General features: G+C 36.3%; 1 protein-coding gene across 1 annotated transcript in view; it reads left to right on the forward strand.

Annotated features, from left to right (window-relative positions):
* The first annotated feature begins 5,646 nt into the window (after window positions 1-5,646).
* Window positions 5,647-22,318, forward strand: part of LOC137941891 (glutamine--tRNA ligase-like) — a 33,616-nt gene continuing 16,944 nt past the window's right edge. Inside the window, exons 1-21 of the mRNA XM_068787502.1 lie at window positions 5,647-6,080; window positions 6,632-6,682; window positions 6,774-6,845; window positions 7,032-7,131; window positions 7,619-7,714; window positions 7,970-8,031; window positions 8,762-8,857; window positions 8,949-9,044; window positions 10,715-10,867; window positions 10,944-10,999; window positions 15,960-16,050; window positions 16,262-16,348; window positions 16,484-16,681; window positions 16,760-16,858; window positions 17,226-17,357; window positions 17,444-17,580; window positions 18,230-18,329; window positions 18,906-19,001; window positions 19,152-19,252; window positions 19,356-19,461; window positions 19,571-19,660. Of these exons, the coding sequence (XP_068643603.1) occupies window positions 5,949-6,080; window positions 6,632-6,682; window positions 6,774-6,845; window positions 7,032-7,131; window positions 7,619-7,714; window positions 7,970-8,031; window positions 8,762-8,857; window positions 8,949-9,044; window positions 10,715-10,867; window positions 10,944-10,999; window positions 15,960-16,050; window positions 16,262-16,348; window positions 16,484-16,681; window positions 16,760-16,858; window positions 17,226-17,357; window positions 17,444-17,580; window positions 18,230-18,329; window positions 18,906-19,001; window positions 19,152-19,252; window positions 19,356-19,461; window positions 19,571-19,660 (2,151 nt within the window). The 5' untranslated portion in view covers window positions 5,647-5,948. The remainder of the gene's footprint in view (window positions 6,081-6,631; window positions 6,683-6,773; window positions 6,846-7,031; window positions 7,132-7,618; window positions 7,715-7,969; window positions 8,032-8,761; window positions 8,858-8,948; window positions 9,045-10,714; window positions 10,868-10,943; window positions 11,000-15,959; window positions 16,051-16,261; window positions 16,349-16,483; window positions 16,682-16,759; window positions 16,859-17,225; window positions 17,358-17,443; window positions 17,581-18,229; window positions 18,330-18,905; window positions 19,002-19,151; window positions 19,253-19,355; window positions 19,462-19,570; window positions 19,661-22,318) is intronic.

Genomic DNA, 22,318 nt, shown 5'->3' on the forward strand with positions numbered 1-22,318 from the left:
CAAAATTTTGGAAAACATTATGCATATTGATTTTGAGTAACACGACATATTATATTTAGGAAATATGACATATATCTAATTATGAGAAACACGATATGTATCGAATTTTGAGAAACATGATAATATGAAGCTTTTTTAAACACAATTAGGCTTCGGAAAATATGATATGTATTGATGTTTTGGAGAATATGACACATATCAGGTCTTGGGAAATAAGATATATATTGTGTTTCAATGAATTATCATGATACTCATTGGATTACTATAATACATACTCCTGATATAATTTGCCTCCTCTTCTAAAAATGTATAACTTTATCATTAAGCAAAAATTTCCTCCTCCTCATAGGTCCTACAGAGATAAACGTAAATGGGGTAAAATGATTTATCAAACTTAAAGACTAATTTTTACTTTTAATCGCAAACAATTGAATTCAACAAGCAAGAAATGCAATAAATAAAGTGAAAATCAAACAATTCACAAGTGCACAATGATTTGTAGTGATTCACAATCCAAACTTAAGTTGCTACATTCGCTCTTAATATATTTGCACGTTAGAGTTAAATCAACTAAGAATCAATCAAACAAAATTTATAGCAAAATACCACAAATATCCAAATTACAGTTATTACCCACACCTTTAGATTTACAAACAACAACTAGGATATTATAAAAGACTCAACTTCCAATTAGTTTACACAAGCCAACTGATTGGATATATAATGCAAAAATCACTTGTTTTATGAATATAACCAACTTACCTCTAATTAGGCTAATATTGCAATTATAAGATAAAAATGAATACACTTAATTTTGGGTGATTCTACCAAGGTAAAAACAACCCAAACTTAATGTAAAAAATGATATCAAAGTCAATTTGCATTGAGATATGTGGTTTTCGAGAGCTTCTATGGGACTTTCTCATAGGGAGAGTAAAAAACTCATAAGCTCAAGTCAGATATATAAGTTGAGCAAATTTAATTAATGTCAAATATGGGAACATGGGTTCAACTTTGAAAAACTAAGTACAATCATTTCATTTAAAATTTTTAAGAAAAAACATACTTAGCTCGATTTGAAACCTTCAAAAGAATCTTTTTTCAAATCAAAGGTCACACAAGCATGAGAGAGAACTAAAGAATAATTGAATTATAGCAATAAAAAGGCCATTTTCCACAAAAAAATGACATCTTATTCTATAGAAAAACATTACTCAAATGTGTAATAAAAGTAATTTTTTTTTAAACTATCGATAAAAATGTTAGCTCCCTTATAAGTTTTGATGAACTATGGAAGTTGAATTGAGATTGAAAAAATTTCTTTGTGGTGTTCTAAATTGCCAATGTTCAAATATTCATGTTGTATAGTGAGCCACTACTGAGGGGGGACTATTCGAATATCAACCTTATTCGAACATTCATCTATCATAAAAATTTCCATAAGTTGGTACTCAAGTAGTGCATCTAATTCAACACTTCATTAATTAAAAAAACTTTCTATTGGTTCAGGCCATTCAAATATTGATTTTAGTCGAACAATGGCTTTCTCAACAATGCTATTTGTTTCTCCACACTATACAGATATCTTCCCTATTCAAATAGTCGTCTTCTTGCCAAAGTTCTTTCTTGTTTCACTTTATTCAAATGTCACATTTGTTAGAACAACCTCGTTTACCTCTATTATTTCACTTTGGGAGTTTGTTCATAGTGGACAACCCTTTTTAACTTTGCCTTTTCTATTGTGGGAGCTCGTTCCAATAACCTTCACAATTCAAAAGTGATGTGTTGGTCCAGGTGACTTTTTAAGTGGTGATGAATTGAGAAGAATAATTACAATTAAAGTGTTTAATTTATAATTAAAATTTTAAATTTTAAACAAAAATACACACACAACAAGGAGACCAAGATTTTTTGGTTTCGATGTTCCTTACTGATAATCACTGCCCAATAACCCTAACTTCACTAATATGTTGTATTAGTTGAAATTACGAAAGAAATTCCAATTTTTTTTAGCCGAGAATGATACCAATTAGACTTCCCAATTTCTCCCAAAGAGATTCACAAACAATTAAGTTCTAGCTCTAGTGGGTAATTATTTTTTAGACAAAGATGTTAGAAAACCTCTTAAAAAGTGAAAATAGTATTAAAATAGAAAGCTTACACCTTATTTGGAGATATAGTTACTCCCAAAGTGTCTCCAAACTTTCAAAACTAGGTATGAATGAGAATGTGTTTGTAGCCATGGAATAACTAAGAATGTCAAAAACATGCAAGAGGATCGAAGGATTTGCCAAAATCAGAGTTCTCTTGTAGAAGGGTAATATTAGGGTTTAGGGAATCTTTCTTGACTATTTAGGTTTTCTAATAAATGCTCAATAATAGCTAAGGGATAAATTCGAGTCCCTATTTATAAGTTTTTTGGTGAAACTAACAATTTTAGTCAATTATGTAAAAAATTGTTAAAAAATGAGACAAATCGATCTAAAGTGCATGGTGTCACATATGACAAATTTTTAATTTTACCTATGAGGTGCTCAAAGGCTCCACAATCAATGATCCAAGGTGAACTACTAGAGCATGAGATAAAGGAATACATACCAATAGTATCAACTGTGGTGGTTGTGTTGCTTTGGGGAGCAACCATCATACTTGTAAACTTTTGAAATAAATCATCATCCTCTCCTGATAGAGTCAATCTTCTTGTAGAAGACTCTGAGAGTGCTTTACTATTGGCAGACGTAGTAGAGGTTGATGCTTGATTAACCTTGAAGTAAGGTGGTTTTCCATATAGGTTCCAACAATTTTCATCTAGATGGTTGTTGATCCCACAAAAAGTATACTCCCTTTGTTGACCACTAGTGTTAGAGGTAGGAGCATTCCCACTTCTACCTCTTCCTCTGACAGGTGTTTTTCCACCTCTTCCTTTACCTCTACTAGAATCGTTGTTTTGTCTCCCTTGGAAGAACATACTTGAGCTTTTCACTTGTTTTGGTTGACTGTTGGACTCCTTAATTACAATATGTGGCATGGTTGCCCATACATCATTAAAAGAAGGCTTTACAACTGGGTTAAGTATTTGACTTGGCAACATCCAAGTAGGGTGGTAGATTAACAAGATATATAGCCGAGACCAGGTCTTCCCTATGCTTTTTTTGTGTGGCAAAATCAAGTGCATATGGTTGTGTAACCTTCCACTCTCGTAGCAGCTCTCTGAATTAGACAAAGTACTCATGAAGATTGTCTTTATACTTTGTGTTGCACATCTCTTGAAAATTTCATAAATTTTTTGTAGACTATTAGGGGAAAAATGTAATTCAAAATTTGTGTCCTAGATCGCTTTGGCTGTCTCTAGGTATACCACATTGTTTGGCACATGTTCTTCTATATTATTAATCGATCAATTAATAACTAGTTTGTCTTCCTTCAACCACTTATGGTAAGAGAGTTGATCCACATGCATAGATGGTTGACTGATATGCTCAACAAGGTTTCTAGTAATTAGAAAACTTTTCACACATTGGGACTAAGACAAGTAATTACTCAAGCCTTAAGTGGAATTGTAGTAATCCTCAATGGATCACCTTTGCTAAAATTAGCATATGTAGAGGAAGATGAAGTATTTGTTAATTAAGATATTATGACTTACGATTTTTTATTTTTTTATTTTTGTAGAAAATCATTACCTTTAGGTGAACTTAGGAGGAAAGAGAACAAGACTTTATCAAAACTAAAAAATATTTGACGTTTTGGAATGCAAAACTATGTAATTTCAAGTGATCAAATTCAACAAGTAACAAACAAGGAAACCAGCCAATAGATCACACGAGCATGACCTCTTATTAAAAAAAATTGTTGTTTGGGATTCTAAACCAGAATTTGAATCACTCAATAATCAATGGTGATTAGAAAAGAAAAAAATGAACTAGGTGCAGGTAAGAAAGCAATAAAAAATAAACTAGAATGTTAAACACCTAGCCAATACTACCCAAAAGATCAGCCTGTTAGGAGCGGAAGACCTAGGTACTTAACCCAGGACCATAACATCACACCCCTCTTTTGCGGGACGACGTCCACGGTGGCCCACTTGCGACGACCCACTCCGCCAAGGTCGCCCCCTCCGCACGTGCAGTGGCCTACTCCGTCAAGGTCGCCCCCTCTGCATGTGCGGTGCCCTACCCAGTTAAGGTCGCCCCCTCAGGGATTCAAACGTGCGACGAGGGAGCTAGCTCTGATACCAAATATTAAGCACCTAGCCAATACTATCCAAAAGGCTAGTCTGTTAGGAGCGGAAGACCGAGGTACTTAACCCAGGACCATAACATAGAACTAATGATTACTTTCCCAAAACTATTCTTCAAACCCTAACTTATAGTTTTAACAACTTAATTGAGTAATCGCTCATGCTACTTGTGTGAACTTTTGATTTAAAACATATTTCAGAATCAAACCCATAGTCATAAGTTCAAACTTAGATTGTAGTTATACCCACGACAAAGCGAATTTGATAAACAATATCAATAATTAGTAAATTAACTACTTTATTGACGTGAGTTTAGTTGACAATCATTAATTTGCTATTCTGACAAGTCATGATATTTGAATATACTTGGGTAAACTATTCATTAGGTATTTTCCTAAAATTATAATGGTTACACGACGAAGGAAAGGTTAATTTGTTGGAGAAATGAGACCCGTGAAATTATGTACATCTATACAAACTAATCAAGTCTAATGTGATTGGAATGAAATAAGATCCTATTAGAAGATAATTAGACAATCTTTAGGTCTTACTTCCATTAGAGCATATGTAAGTCAAAATAAGATAAAATGTGACTACTTTGAATGTCTTTTGCCTAGTTTATGAAAATATATTGAAAACCTTACAAACCAAAAACATGAAAAGATTATTGAAAGTTCTTGGTATAGTCAAATTAGGCTTACATTTCCATAGCCTTACTTGGATAGTAAGAGCTAACGAGTTGGGCGAGTTAAAAAGGTAAAAAATTGATTAAATTCATATTAGGCATTATTACTTGGGTAGCTCATATGTCGAATAGTACATTGAGATATGACATGATCAATCGACCTACATGGGTTTGATTGATCATCCAAAATAAAGTTTGACATAACTTATAAAGCATGATAAATCATTATCTCAAACACGATCGATCATATGGAATGCGCCAGAAATATGCTATAAAGGGTGATTGATCATGCAATAAAAATTCCTTACTAATTTGGAAATGATACTTATTCAAATTGCCATAGTGAGAGTAGGTATTGTTTTCCATACTCAAACCCGGTTAGACACCGGTTAGACAATTTGAAAACCATACCTATTGCCATAAGAGAGTCCATAATGACTCTCCCTAGGTACGAGTGGGCACGAGTTGTGTTCCATAAAAGTCATTTAGCAAAAACCCATCATGGGTTTGGACAAGATTCAAGTCAAGTTCATAGGGTGAGATAAAATATAAAAATTTGAAGTCATAGAAAATCTACAATAATTTGTTGTAATAACTAGGTTCTTATAAAAAGCATAAGAACCTAGTTCAACTGGCATCCTTCTTCGTCTACTGGTGGAACCTTTCTCTCCTCTTTACAAATCCCCCTTATTCTCCCAACAGGGAAATGGTTTAATTTGATTCAATCGGTTGCCGGCTCAATCGATGGTTAAAACCAGGTTAAACTAGAAAGGTTACGATTGAGACTTGGGGTCCACGGAATATCCCATTCCTGTTGACCTTCAAATTGCAGATTCTTTTTGCTTACCAAGAAAAAAATTGAACATTCTTCTAGCTTCACTACACTCCTCTAAATATCTCTCAGCTTGGTGTTTTTGTCTGTCATCACTTTCAGCTTGTCGGTGCTTTAGGGTTTTATCATCAATTTCGACAGGGATTTATTTTCATAGATTGGGAGTTTCCTCTGTCGGGCGTGTTAGAAATATGGGAGTTGGAGAGGACGACAATAGAGAAAAAATGGATTTGTTCTTAAAAATTGGGTTGGACGAGAGGACAGCTCGAAATACGCTAGCTAATGCTAAGGTTACAGCCAGTTTAACGGCCGTCATTCACGAGGTACATGGATTTAGTTGGTCCTTTCTACATCGCTCATGTTTTCTGATACATTATTATGATCCTTTAATCCTTCCGTGTATTGTCTAGGAAGCCCGCTCTTGTTCTTTCCTCCTTGAAGTCCATATCATTTGTTTCTATATTCAACCTCACCATTCCATGCTCATTTTTCTAATTTATTTATTTTTATTGACATATTAATAACTTAATTACTTTGAAGATTTGTGTCATTGATCTTCTGGATACGTAGTTGAACATCTAACTGGCTTTTACTTTTAATAAAAAAGGCGCATCGTGTCTCATGAGGCCAACGTTAGACATGTTTCTTCGAACTTAAGTACTTTCATTCCCGTGTCCTATAGTATCCCTGAAAATACTTCTAGTCAGTTAATTCCACTGTGTTTGGACTGTGATTCTGCTAGAATTGATCTTCTTCATTACCTTTTTGGAAATGTCTTAATCTATACTCCAACTGCATGAACTAAGTTTTAAGCCGTTTCTGGTTAAAATATTTTTCTTCTTCTTTTTCATTCTTTTGTGTGTGAAATTTACAGGCAGGTGTTGTTGATGGATGCAATAAAACTGTTGGGAACCTTCTTTACATGGTATATTACTAGCGCCCTGAAAAGAATTTAGAAATATCAATACTGAGTGCCCCTTTCAACATTTTTTAACATCTTTTTGCCATCAAAACAGGTGGCCACAAAATTTCCAGCTAGTGCACTGAAACATCGACCAACTATGCTCCAATATGTTGTCTCATCAAAGGTGATAATCTCATTGTTTGTTGCATGTCTTCGATCCTTTTTACTGTTTCTTCAGAAGACAAGTGAAAATGGTATCATGTGCATATCCTTGATCTTGAGTTCCTTCAGCTGTCTGTTATATAATAGAAATTTGATAGTCCTGGTGGCTCTCTCACTATAAATATCTTTGTTTTTTTTTTCACGGCAGATAAAGAACCCAACTCAGTTAGAAGCAGCATTATCATTTTTGGGAACAGTTGGTTCAGAAAGTTTTAACATAGATGATTTTGAAGAAGCTTGTGGTGTTGGTATGCTCTTCTATAATAAAGTTTCTATTTAGTCACTATCACACAGAAACATCAGGTGGAATGTGTGGGCCTTATTTTGAGCAGATTCCTGTCAAACTTTTGTTAAGGTGTTTAAACCTCTCTGAACTGACATATTGTCTCAGCGGAACCCTATCATTGTTTGGCTAAGATGCCCTCAGATTTGTTTGCCACTATCATAAAACTGGCACCTGTGAACTTGACATGTAAAATGTTTTTGTGTCTTATCTAGCATAAAACGAAGGTAGCTTGCAGCTGGTGGGTCCAGTTGCTTTTTTTTTTTTTTTTTTTAGACTATTTAATATTAGGTTACGGTAGTTAAAAAGGTGTTTCTCTTTTCTGTAGGTCTATCCATTAGCCATTCCTTTTTGGCAATGGTTCCTCATCTATCCTTGTTCATTTTGTCCTTTGTTAATGAACTTCTATTTATAAAATACATTTATGACTAACATTGATTGTACTCAATCAGGGGTGAACGTTTCTGCTGAACAAATTGAGTGTGCAGTTGTGGAGGTTTTGAATGAGAATAAGGAAGCCATTTTGGAGCAGCGTTATCGAATAAATGGTCATTATTCTTTTATTTTCAGCTAATCAGAACTGGGACTTGTTTATTTATAGTAGTGTATACTTTTTTTTGTTATATTTTTCCTAAATGTTCTAGTTGCCACTTTCTGGTCCTTTTCATCCCTCATTCATGTTTTGACTTGTTAGTACCCATCATGGAGTGGATGCACTCATATTAGACAATTAAAAGACAACAAATAATACTCTGAGATCCCTTCTTTGGTTCTGATGTTTGATTTCTGCTCTTGTGTTCCAGTTGGCAATCTCTGTGGACAAGTTCGAAAAAAGCAGCCATGGGCAGATGCAAAAATTGTGAAGGTGATATTTTGCACTTTCCGTAGTTATATGAAATGAATGTTTATTATCTGAATTAATTTTTTCCTTATGTAGCCATGGAAATGACAGAGGGTAGTGGTAGACTAAGGTTGGAGGAGAAGGTTCATGTACTAGACCTCACCCTGGTTGGAATGAGGCTCTGATATAGTGATGTAACCAGAGAAGGGAACACCATAATTATAGTGTCTTGTGCTTTTTGGTTAAACAAGTTGGCTTGACTAACTGTAGTGCAATGAGCTTTTGTACCCTCAACTATGTGCTGCCATTACACTTTTTATTGTGTTTGCCCATTTTGAAGGAAGTAGAGCACATCCATACTAAGGAGTCTTTTTGTTATTGGTTGAGGGACCAAACGAGTAGAAGAAAGCTGAAAATATATGGATGGAAGTGGTGCAACTTATTGATAGAATAAGCTGAGGGTGAAGACGAATGATAATAATATTTACTCGTTTGTATTGATGTTGAAAAATTATTTACTTTTTGATCAGCTTATGAATAACTTCTATGTATTATAAATTGCTTGTTGATTGGTTTATGATTAATTTCTACATATAATAAACTGCTTGTTAATAATATTACTTTGTGCGTGAAATATAATTCTTTGTCTATACATGAAAGAGTGATGCCTAGTGTTACTAAGAGACACTGGATTTGAAATTAGGCACATTTCATGCCATCTCATTTTTTGATTATCGGCCCTTATCTGTTACAGCAAATGATAGATGATAAGCTTCACGGATTGCTTGGTGAGAGGACTACTGCTGATGATGAAAAGCCTTCCAGAAAGAAGAAGGAGAAGCCTGTTAAAGTAGAGATAGTGCACTTCCCTGCTTCTATGCTTATTTTAATGTTTTTTTCTTTCAAAACCAAAGAAGTATTTCTAGTTTGAACTTTTGTAGGAACAAGTTGTTGCAATCAATAATTCTTCTGCACAGTCATCTGAGGAGGAATTGAATCCTTTTACCATATTTCCCCAGCCTGAGGAAAATATGAAGGTAGTTTTGCTGTAAATTTTTCTTTTAGTTGCATCATGCATTGCTTTCTGTTCGACTTTCTTCTTTGAGCTTTTAAACCTTTTTTATCTAGTCTCGTGAAGCCTTTTGCCATTTGCTTATATTTTCATTCATCAGTGCTACTTTTCCTTTTTTGTTATTAGGTGTTTAGTATTTTTCTGTCTTAAATGTTATGCTGTCGACCAATTTACCCATTTTCCTATTTGAGGGGGAAACCTAGTCTTTCTGTTGTAGTATTGCAGTACTTATAAATTAAGGTTTTAAAATCTAAAAACAAGTAGGTTGTGGAATGATAAACTGAAAGTTTGTTCACAATAACCAAAAGAGAATGAAATGGGAGGTCAGGTTGCTGTGTGTTTTTTAAAACCCGCAATCATTCTTTTAACGCACAAATTGTAATTGCCCTCACTTGACTTGGCTTCTTCTTCTTCTTCTTCTTCTTATTCACTGACATAAATACAAAAACCTTCGTTATAGGAAAACTAGCATGTGGTATTTGTTGGGCTAATGTTGAAGGGTAAACTAATTTAAGCTTGAGAGGAAATCTTTGGTTCTATTTGATATGATCCTCAACACTGCTTCTTTTGAGAAGCTGCTTTCTTGAACTCTTTCTTTTTAATGCTCTTGTTGGTGGGTAAAAAGTCCTGCCTTTCTGTTGCTGCACATTGTTACACGTCTCAGGTTAGTTATCTGAGAGTGAGGCTTTTTTCTGGGAGTATGTCTTCCATAGAATCTCCCCTGGGTGAGTTAAGAAAAAGTTGTTTTATGAGAATAGTTGTAAATTAGCTTGGATTTTTTATTTTATTTAATATAAGTGATAATTTAATAAAGAAAACCAAAAAAAGATACAAACTAGAAGAGACCTTCCTTAACAACAAGGGATTCGAGGGAGGCTCCTTTTTTAGCAAGCGTATCAGCTAGAGAATTAGCTGAGCAGGGAACATGGGTCCAAGTACAAGTAAGGCTAGAAAATAAATCTGAACCTTGTTGGTGTTATAAATATCAACAGGCTATGGGCATGAATTTACTTTGTCCTCAATACAATATTTTTTCATGTTATAAACATTACAATATTATTTATCATTGTGTAAATAAAAATGTCCACATATTATTGGCATATAAGAATTTTCCCAGTAATTGTTAGAGAATCTAATTGACACTGAAATATTTGTATAAAAGTTAAATCTTATACTATCTAGACTAGCAGCCAGAACGGATCCACTGTTTTAGTGTCTAGGGGACAGTACACATCTGCTTCCTAGCAAGCATTAATTATGTGCACAGGCTGCAGTCTTTCGGACAAATAAATAGAGTGCCATGCCAACCAGTACCAAGTGGACAACAACCTAGAGAACGGTTGTGAGGAATTCGTTTTGGTTCTATTTACCTATCACTATTTTTAAGTGATAATGTTGAAGCTTAGAAAAAATTCTGATTAAATGCTCATCTGGATAATGTTGTCACTGTGAAGAAATTGCTTCATTTTCTTTTTATCTTTCTATTTAAAGTATTGTTTGCTTATTTTGGTTCTCTTCATTCTGGTTTTTCTTCATGACTATTTCATACTGGATAATTGCTTGCTTGTACTTGTTTGGTGTTTTGTTCTGTTTGCTGCGATTTTAAAACTGGATCATACTTTATGGGTTTGTCAGGTGCATACAGAAATATATTTCAGCAATGGGTCCATTTGGAGGCCTCATAATACAAAACAGAAACTTGAAAGGCATTTGGCAGTAACTGGGGGCAAAGTCTTCACTCGCTTCCCTCCTGAACCAAATGGATATCTACATATTGGTCATGCTAAGGTACGTGAAATTTGCTGTTAGAAAATATAAGTCAGCATAGATTTTCCTGCAATGACATCTCATAAGAACTTTACAGGCTATGTTTGTTGACTTTGGCTTGGCTAAAGAAAGGGATGGTTGTTGCTACCTTAGGTATGAGTCACTCTGTTAAGCACTTATGTTTCTGTTTTCTAAATCTTTTCTAGATTTTCTTATTTACTTAATTAATCTTTAGCACTATTTAAATTTAACTAGTGAGGTATTACTTGAAGAAGCCAACCTTGCAATAGAGGTAGCAAATGTGTAATGGGAGGAAGATTCATGTGTCCTACATCAACGTAGTTGGAATAAGCCTTTTAAAAAAAAAATATAGTTGGAATAAGACTATGATGATTTATTTTTTATTTTTATTTTTATTTTTTGGGTCTGAAAAGGGGTGAATTTTGATAGATTTATTTGTCTTTAGAGCTTTATCTCCTTTTGTAGTTGATGGTTGGACATGCAAATGTGTCATTGCATACTTGTTAACACTGAACTTGGCATGAATCTGATCATAATATGAAAGAAATGTCTGGACTACGAACGTTTTTTAAGAATTACAGCATAGAAATATTTTTCACTTATTTCTGTTCATGATTTTGTTTTTAAGCAAGTCATGATTTTCAAGGGAAAACTGAACAAACATTAAGGGAACACTTCCTTTACAACAAGAAATTGCAGGGAGGCTCATAATTTAGTACAAGAGTGAGCAACAAAATTTGTTGATCCGGGAATATGAGACCCAGAACATGAAATGGAAGATACAATCTCAGAAATATCCAAAAAATATCTCAATGATTCCAAGTAGGATTTGACAGGGAAGAGCACTAGCCAATCACTACTTTGGAGTCACCTTCAATGAATCAACCTTCCAAATGGGGGAGACTGCCAAATCATAACCGTAGGAGACTTACGAGAATGGGCATCTAAGCAACTACATGCTAGTTGGTGCCGAGAGGGACATTCTTCAGGCTATCAAATTCCTTCCTAGCATGAAGTCAAGTAGACGCAAGGCTAGTGGCATGACAAACAACTTCATCCACAGTACTGTACTTGTAGTTGAATATTTGATTGTTTCTTTTTTTCCAAAGGCACCAAAGGATGTGAGCAAGGCAGGCTAAGAGAGTTTGCCCATCTTGGGTATACGGATCCCAAGAGACAAACTATTCATCCTACAAATGTTTCGAGAGAGACAAAACTAAATACCCAATCTACTGAGAAGAGAGGACTAGACTTGCCATGCAATGGGGCAATGTAGAAGTAGGCGACTCACAATTTCCTCTTCCAGGTTGCAAAGGGGGCAAAAGGATTGAAGATTTTCAAGGACTATTTTCATGGGAAGTTGCTGATTAAGGGAGACTATAAAGTTGTCATTAGTTGGTGCTCCAGTTCGGTCTGCCCCCCTTAAGTGTCATTGGCCAATTATTTCCTCTATTGCAGATATTGTAACCTCAATTACTTGTACATGGAATCACATTCCTAGATCAGCCCAACTCCTTGGCTGATAGGTTAGTTAAATTTGGAACATCCCATCAATATCTCGTTGTTTGGAACGGTTCCCCCTCTTTGTAATCTTGCTTTTTTGAGCCTTTTAATATAACTTAGCACTATTTAAAAAGGGGGGAAGGGGGAAGGGGGAAGAGGGGGGGGGGGGGGGGGGGGGGGGTGGAGGAGGGCAAATGGTACTAGGAAGAATGTTGCCACGTTTTTGGAGATTATTTGTAGTAAGAATCTTCTTTAGGTGAGCTTTTCAGAGTAAGAATTTAATCTTGTTAGGATCCATGAGACCCCAATCAACAACAACATTATGTTCAACCAGGGGCCCTCACTAGCCATAAGATGCCGGTAAGCTGAAGAAACAGTGAACTATCCGCTGTCTTTGGGAAGCCAAATCATTTTATCCTTCACATGAGCCTGGATCTTGACAGAGTTAAGGCCATCCACAAAGTTGCAAGCAATAAGGGCTTCCTCATCAGTGAGCCCTCTTTTCAATTGCAAATTCCAGGACCCGTTCCCCTAAGCCTCAACAATAGTTATATTGTGTTGCTTCGTGATCTATAGTAGGGATTGGAAGGAATTAATGAGAGGGCCATTTCCATTCCACCCATTGGTCCGAAAGTTTAGACTAGTCCCATCTCCAACAAAGAATCGGGTTGTCGAGCAGAAGGACGGTAAAAGATGGAAGATAGATCTCCAGATTGGAGATAGACGTTTGCCTTCGATAATTCGCCTCGACCTGGTTATCTGAAGTTTTACAATAACCATAGGCTTCCAAATGGCAATTGAAGCGGAGTTAAACTGCCAAAACCATTTAAATAAAAGAGCCTATCCCATATCTCTAGTGTGTCAGATACCAAGTCCCCAAGGTGCTTCGGCATACAAAATCTTTCCAAACCACCAAATGATATTTGAACTCGTTGCTAGTTCCCCTCCATAAGAAATGCCTCTTGATCAATTCAATGAGGCGAAAAATAGAGGTAGGATAAGGCACAAATTAAAGAAAGAAATTTGGGAGCCCCACAATACAAAAGTTAAGAAGGGTAAGACGTGTAGCCTTCGAAAGCAATCGTCGCCTCCAAGTGGAAAGGTGCTTCTCATGATGCTCAATGATAGGGGCCCGAAGCCCCATCCAAGGCCTACTGTCAATTAGAGGGAGCCCGAGGTAAGTAGAGGGGAGGGTGGTGGTGGCACACCCCAGGGTGTCATCCATAGTATGGAGCAAATCTGGATTAATATGATATCCTAAGATGGTGGTTTTCTACCAGTTAATCTTCTGTCTGGAGGTGAGCTTGAAAATGCCAAGAAGAACCTTAATCCTCATAACCTGGTCTAGGATACCATCTCCAAAGCAAATAGTATCAACAACAAACTGCAACAAAGGGTTGTCAAATTCCTCTTGATTGACAATCACACTAAGCCACCCCACTCTTTTTTGTTGAGTAGACCATGGAGGACAAGTATTCAACAATGAAGTTAAAAAGGAGGGAGGATAGAAGATTGCCTTTTCTAATGCCTCTAGAGGCCTTAAAATACCCGCTAATTGTGCCATTAAGAAGGAGAGAGTAAGAGGCTGAAGAGATACAACTGCGGATCCAGAATTTCCAATGCTCTCCAAATCCTATGCACTCCATGATATCATCCATAAGAGCCCAGTTAACCTGATTGAAAGCCATCGAGGAAGCCCAAATCTCTTGAAATAGTCAAGGATTTCATGGGTGGCCATTGCTGAATCCAAGATGTCTCTCCCTCGAATGAATGCACTTTGACCACGGTGAGTGACCATCGGAAGGATAGTCTTGAGTCTATGAGTAAGGAGCCGATCAATAATCTTGTATGTGCTTGACCATCTCCTTGTAACCTGGTCTAGGATACCATCTTGGAAGTTCCACATTGGCTTTCTTAGGGATTAGGGCAATGAAGGATGCCCCAAAATGCTTGAAAGAAATGCCCTTGTCATAGAACCTGCAAACCATAGAGAGAATGCGTTCTTTCAAAACCGGCCAGCATCGCTTATAGAAATCTCCGTTACATCCATCAAGTCTAGGTGTCCGGTCACTAGGTAGGCCAAGGACGATATCTTCAATCTCTTTATCAGAAAAGGGAAACTCAAGAAATGCAACCATCATGGTAGAAATCGATGTGAATTGCAAGCGAAGGAGTGTTGGTCTAGCATGACATTCTTTAATATAGAGCTCTGTAGAGAAGCTAATTAAGGCATTTGTGATAGAGGCCCTATATGATGTTACTTCACTATCAATGAATAATGAAGTAACTCGGTTAGTCCTCCTTCTTGCTGAAGCCACTGCATGGAAGTAATGCCAGCCTTCTACACTCGTTTGCTAGCCCCCTTGGCATATCAGAGTCTACCTCGGCGGAGCCTTTGGGCCTCTTCAATGGTTTTAAGTATCTTCCGGGACCGCTTCTTTTGGCCCCTCATCATTGAGGGAGATTCAAAAGTGGTCATTGATTGGTGTGCAAAATCCAAAGCTCCCCTTGGAGACATTGAGATGTCTTTTTTGACATATCTAATATTGCCTCTTCCCTTGTACTTGAGCACATGTGTGCAGATTAGCCAACCACTTTGCAGATTATCAAGCTAGATGGGGCACATCTCTTCAATCATTTGATGTGTCGGGAGTCCCCTCTTAATTAGGTTGTATCTTTTCTGGTCTTTGCCTTAATAAATTCACACTTTCATAAAAAAAAAATAACTGCAACTCTTCGTCATCAGGCTCGCTTTCCCATTCCTCTTCTTGTTTCTGACCTTCAAGTCCCAACCTCTCTCTTCCAATTTCCTCCTCCAGTGAAGTCTCACATCTGTTTTTGTCACCATTCCATTTCTGAGACTACCGCTCGTCTTCCTCGCTGTTGTTTCTTCTCCTTTCTTGCTCCTTTTTTTGCTCTGGTTTTCTTTCTTGCTCCCTGAATCTTCATTGTCATGACTGCGATCATAATTTTCCGATCGTCACTGCTCCTCACAGTTTCTTCCTTCTCGCTGTCACAGTGCTCATTCTATCTTGCTCATCTTGCTCCCCCCATTAGGCTCTCAAAACTCACTGTTCTTTCTGTTTATGATATGAAAACTCCCTTGAAGTTATTCTTAGAATATGCGAGTTTCATTTCTTTTAAAAAACATCTATAGTTTTTCTGTTTTACTGAGGAATTGGGATTGTTGATTCTCAAAAAATTAAGAATGAATTGATTATGGGTTTCTCCTCATAACCATTTTAAGAAAACATGTATAAAAGGTAAAGGAAAATGCATTTATAACTTGATATCCAACTCTGAAAAGGTAGGGCTACATTTGAGTAGCTCCTTAGTGGGCTCTGCATGACATAGCTTCTGCAATGGTTGATGACTTCTGCAAGAGGCTGGTGGGTACTGAAAATTCTTTCTGAAGCTATGCCACCTCCACAATCTATCTTACTAGTACTGGTTGAAATATTGTCTGACTAAAGTTCTAAAGACTGAGTAGTTCGCTTTTTAATAAATCCGAGCAGTTAATTCATGCTTGGGTTCTGTGCTTCACATTAAGTTTACATGCAGAAGGTGATTTGTTTTTCCTGACATTTAGGTTTGATGATACAAATCCTGAAGCTGAGAAAAAGGAGTATATTGATCACATTGAAGAAATTGTCCAGTGGATGGGCTGGAAACCTTTTAAGGTAAGCTAATTCTCCATGATGAAGAGTGTTGATGAATTTTAGCTTAGCCTAACGTACTAGAATAACATGTTTACTCTCAGACACAAAACAGGTTCCTGGTAAGCATGTTCAATAGACATGACAACCTGTTTTTCATATGAATCTATTTGTTGTTGTTATTATCATATCATTGTTGTTAAGCAATTTTTATTGAGTTCATGAACTCCAACAGATTACTTACACCAGTGACTATTTCCAAGATCTTTATGATCTGGCTGTGGAGCTGATACGAAGGGGTCATGCATATGTTGATCATCAGGTTGTAATCAAATAGAAACAAAGGAATAAGTGTTGCTTATACATTGATGCATACATGCGAGCTTCAATACTGATGGGATAATTTGATATAAGAGGCTGAGATATCTATTTGTTTTATTTTGTGTTTGATTTTCAGTTGCCTGAAGAAATAAAAGAGTACAGAGAAAAAAAAATGAACAGTCCATGGAGAGAGAGGCCAATTGAAGAGTCACTGAAGCTGTTTGATGATATGAGAAAAGGCAAAATTGATGAGGGCAAAGCAACACTCAGAATGAAACAAGATATGCAGAGTGATAACTACAATATGTATGATTTGATTGCCTATAGAATAAAGGCAAGTCATATTTTCAAAGTTTTTGTATGTAACTTGTACTCAATTGCATTACTCATCAATGTTGTTTTGTTAAGGCAGTTTACTCCACATCCACGTGCTGGTGACAAGTGGTGTATTTATCCTAGTTATGATTATGCTCACTGCATAGTGGATTCTCTCGAGAATATCACGCATTCGGTGAGTTTTTATTTTTCCCAATCTCATTCCTGATCCATGATTTCACATAGATCTTCAAAAATTCGGGGACATCCTTTTGTTGGAACTTAGGAGTTTCTCTTTCTAAGACAGATTTTCATCATATCACTTCTCTCTTTGCTCTTCTTCTTAGGGTTAGTGGCCACTGATCTGCTATCTTACATTAACATCTTTTTGAACTCTGATTTAAATTTTGACATCATACATTTACAATTTTAGATATTGCTTGTTTTCATGAAATAACTTCTGTAGTGCTGAAACCTTAGACAGTCAGATTGACAAATTTGGGATTGGCAGCCGCTTTTGTCTGTATGAATGGCTTGAACCTGTTCCTAGCTTCATCTTGCAGCTATGTACTCTTGAGTTTGAGACACGGAGGGCATCATACTATTGGTTACTGGAAGCGCTGGATCTCTACCATCCTTATGTTTGGGAGTATTCACGTCTGAATGTCACCAATACTGTGATGTCAAAGCGTAAGGTGCAACTTTAAACTGCAACCTTTACAATATGGATATTTCGTTTTGAAAGTTCTTTTAATATTATTGCTTTGTTAAACTGCTGCAGTTAAATCGTCTAGTTACAGAAAAGTGGGTGGATGGTTGGGATGACCCTCGTCTAATGACCCTAGCTGGTTTACGTCGTCGAGGATTGACTCCAGCTTCTGTTAATGCCTTTGTTCGAGGAATTGGAATCACTAGAAGGTTCATATAAACTGCTTTTTTGTTTTGAATCTTTGTTATTTACCCACACAAGTACCCTATTACCTTTGAGACTTGAATTCATGACCTCTTAATAAGAACCCCGCTTGTAGTCATTGAACTAAAGGTTGATATAAAATATATGTTATCATTTGTTTATTTGTGTTTTGTATTATCTATGCTATTTATATATGGCCATTTAATATGCCTATTATGTCTGTGTTAGATAGTTTAATTGAGGTCTCATCTCTCATTGTGTGCTAAATCCCCTACTGTTGTCATTAAAGTGAAGGCTCAAGCTGAAAATCACTAATCTGTGTGTAATATATATATATATATATATATATATATATATATATATATACATGTCAATGGGATATATATATGATATTGTCAGCAATATGGCTGCATATAGTTCCTTTTAAGAGGGACCCGTGCGTATGTTGAATTAGAAGTGGAGGTAATTTTTTGTCCTAAGTATGAGGGTGACACTTTGTTTTCTTAGTTTTTCATTGTTGTACATTTCTCAAGGAAAGTGATAGTATACCTTGAAGATATGATGATGAGACTATTTCTTGTTATGTCATTAGAAATATATGCATATCTTTGTATAGCACAAAGTACTCACGTCCACCTGTATCTGATGTGGCAGTGATAACAGTTTAATTCGTTTAGATCGTCTTGAATATCACATTCGAGAAGAAATGAACCGTACAGCATCTCGCACTATGGTGGTGTTGCGTCCCCTTAAAGTATGTCAAGTAGTAGTTCCTTTAATGTGGATGTTGACATTGACTTTGTTGTTCATTTAATTTGGTTATGTGGTACTTGTGAAGCTAATTGGCTGACATATTGTACAATTTGAAATACAGAGAATTTGGTCTTCAGAGCCTTATATCTATTTATTCTTTGTGCAATTGGCTCTGTTGTGTAGCTTTTTTTATTGTTTAATTTTTTGGAAAAGTGAATGTTGACATTGACTTTGTTGTTCATTTATTTTGGTTATGTGGTACTTGTGAAGCCAATTGGCTGACATATTGTACAATTTGAAATACAGAGCTCTCCCATGAAATTTGGTCTTCGGAGCCTTATATCTATTTATTCTTTGCGCAATTGGCTCTGTTGTGTAGCTTTTTTTATTGTTTAATTTTTTTGGAAAAGTGATTTTTTATTAATTTTTATAATCTTGCTCTATTATGTACCTTTCATTTTCTTCCATGTGTATTTTTATTTAATATTGCTTTTAGTTTTAAGCTCCTGATTTCTGTAGTTTTATCTTCACTTTCTAATTTTCACTGTTTTTTGTGTTATTTTTCCATATTTTTCAGGTTCTTATAACAAATATGGAGGGTGGATCTATGCTACATCTTGATGCCAAAGTGTGGCCTGATGCTTTGGCAGACGATGTATCAACGTCTTATAAGGTGACAAAGATTAGAAGCTCTGCAGCTTATGGGGTTAAATATTTTTCAGATGTAACAGTTATCATCATTTTCTAGATGTAGCAATTTTGATCATTTTTCAGATGTTACACTTTTCATCCTCACCAATGACTTATATGTCTCCCCCTTCAGGTTCCTTTTACAAATGTTGTTTACATTGAACATTCGGACTTCCGGATTAAGGATTCAAAAGATTACTTTGGACTTGCTCCTGGAAAATCAGTCCTCTTGAGGTTTGTTGTTGATCTTTGTTGTCTCTTGTGGATTTTACTCCTTTTGTCTTTTTGTATTGTGATTGTGGTGCATCCATCTTCCTCCCGTCTTTTTGATACACAGATACGCTTTCCCTATAAAATGCACTGAAGTTATATATGGAGATGATAAGGAGACAATTTTAGAGATCCGAGCGGAGTATGATCCTTCCAAGAAGTCAAAGCCCAAGGTTTGGGGTTTTATTTCTTGATTGTTCTGTTTTATCTGAGTGCTATATTTTCCAAAAGAAGTAGCAAAGTTGGATGGTCGGAACTTATCTGAGCAACTGAATATTGCAGGGTGTTCTTCATTGGGTGGCACAGCCTTCCCCTGGGACTGATCCCCTTAAAATTGAAGTGCGACTGTTTGACAAACTATTCAAATCAGAGGTGTGTAATTCATGTTTGTTGGTTCCTTCTCATTTTGAGGTTCGCAAACTGCCTGTCTGTTGGAATGAGTTAACTAGGACCTGATTGTTGCAACTTTTTCTTTATCTGCATCACCATCATATGCAAAATGGAAGGTTCTTTTTATGCTTATCTTACTGGAGTTGCCTTTACATGAGTCTGTAATGTTAGGATTGGCTACTGCTCTAAGCAGGATTGGGCCAATGCAGATCTGACTTGAATTTTTCAGATTGCATGGATCCTTGACAGTACTGATCCAGGAAAACGAATACAGGTCAATCTGACCTGATTGGTTTGGAGAAGCAGCAATGTGACATTCATTGAGTTTGAAAATGGAAAATAAAACGTTCAGATTGGCAAAATCTGGGCAAGTCTGGATGATTGAGCTGTATTATAAATCCCAGTGTATATGGGCTTTGGAATTAATACTAGAACTGTCTATCCAGTTTCGAAACTCCCAATGTGAATCAGGTTCCTGTATGCTTCTAGAGCATTAGCTTCTTTATTTAAGAGTTCAACTTTTTTTACTTTTCATAATGATTAATAAATGAAAAGCAGAATAACAGAGGGAGAAACATGCTTCATCCCACGAGAGAATCCAAAAATCTGGAGGTTGATGGGATACCCCATCCTTTGCCAGCGTATCTACTGAACCATTTGCAGCACATACTATGGGTTGCCATACAACCCGAATACAATTGCATATTTCATTGTTTTCATCAAATGTGTCTGATCCTCCTCCTTGGAGAGCCTTTTATTAGTCAATTGATTACAAGTGTTGAATCTCCTTTTTCTATGAGTGGGTTGGTGAAATGCTGTGAATACAACCTTACTCCTGTGAAAAGAATCTTCAATTCTGCTTCTATTGAAACACGGTGCCCTGCTGGACTGGAGAAGGTTTGCAGTGTCTGACCTGAGCAGTCCGTTACTTTACCTCCAATCACTTCTGGCCAGGGGTTTCCAATAAATACGCACATGCCCCAAAGCATGTCCCATTGACTGCATGGATAGTAGTATTTCTCTAATAATCCTTCCAACTGATTTTTGTGCTCCTTTGGATATCCAATTTTTTTGTTCCTTCCATGTATGCCTAGAACGGCAGTTAGAGAAACCTTCCATAGTGCTCTCCCAGTTTTAAGAAAAGGACTTGCTATGTTGTATATATAGAGTTCAGATAGCTGTCTAGAAAACAGGTGCTTATGTTAAATTTGTTGAGAATAGCCCCGGATTTCATAACTTATTTTACACTGAAGGAACATGTGGCTGGCTACTCTCCTCTTGTCCACACTGCTTAATTAAAGAGTTTATCATAGACTGGCTTCTCTTGCTTAGTTCTTCACAGGTTAAGATTTTCTTTCAATGCTGCTTTCGATAAGAAGTTTAAAGTCTTTGCTGGTCCTTTTAATTTAAGTTGTAGCTCCTGATATCTTTCTATGATGCTTCATTGGGGATATAAAATTATGCTGGAGGGAAGAGCCCTGAGGAATCTGGGTTTCATATTGCTCTCTTCTCCTTGTCCTCTTATGAGATTCTGTCTATTTGCTATAACAGCCTAATGTGCTCATCAGTTTGTTCATCATTAAGATGCCTCAGAAAGTTGAGGTTCCAAGCTGGAGTTGAAGGGTTTTGAGCCCTTGACACAGCCATGATATGTTCTGGTTCATGGCAAGCCTGAATAATATAGGGAACTCCATTTAAAGTGCATTGTGCTCACCCAGATATCAGTCCAGAAGCACACTGTAGCATCAGTGAGGAGGCGCCTCAGATTTGGTGGGGATGTAACAATATGCACCCTCTTGAATGTCCCTTTATTATAACATTGACAAGGTTACTTGAACATTCGGTACACTTTTTTATTGAATTTCTTAGGTGTTGCATAATGTGGAAGGTCTAAGAGTTCTCATGTTATGAGCAACCTGATACATTTCAAACTTTTGAGACATCAGGTTTTGAGCAACCTGGAACATTTCCATTTAAATTTTTGTAAAATTGAGTGTATAAGATTGAATAGATAAGAAAGAGGAAAGAGAGAAAAGGAAGAAGAGAATTAAGAAATGCTGCAATGCGAGTCACTCTTCTCAGAGGTCAGAATTGGACCTCTCTCTTCATTAAGTAGGTCATTGAAGTGAAAACTTAGTACAATGATATAAATGCTCCTCTAGACTCAATTACTTATATCTCCTAGTATTCACATTTCAATTACTTATATCTCCTATTATACACATCATTTGAACCTGGTAATTGAATTCAATATACATAAAAAATAGCCGAATACTCTCCTAACCCTAGAGGGGATAATTAAGTATGTAAAATACCCAAAATACCTTTGACACTTACAACTTTAACACTCCCTCTCGAGCTAGAGCATATTTATCTAGAAGCCCAAGCTTGTTACAAAAAACCTCATGATCTTGTTTTTCTAGAGCTTGATTAAACACATCACTAAGTTGGTCAGTAGACTTGACATATGGTGTAAGCACTACTCCACTCATGGCTGTATTTCTGATAAAGTGACAATCAACCTCCAAATGTTTAGTCCTTTCGTGAAATACAAGATTACTTAGAATGACTATGATAACTTAATTGTCACATTTCATAGTCATAACCTCTTTAACAAGGAAGCCCAATTCTTATAACACA

The sequence above is a fragment of the Aristolochia californica genome, unplaced genomic scaffold, assembly GCF_029961685.1.
Source record: "Aristolochia californica isolate CCGP_79_NKW_82.1479 unplaced genomic scaffold, dmAriCali1.0.hap1 SCAF_9, whole genome shotgun sequence".
Classification (NCBI taxonomy): domain Eukaryota; kingdom Viridiplantae; phylum Streptophyta; class Magnoliopsida; order Piperales; family Aristolochiaceae; genus Aristolochia; species Aristolochia californica.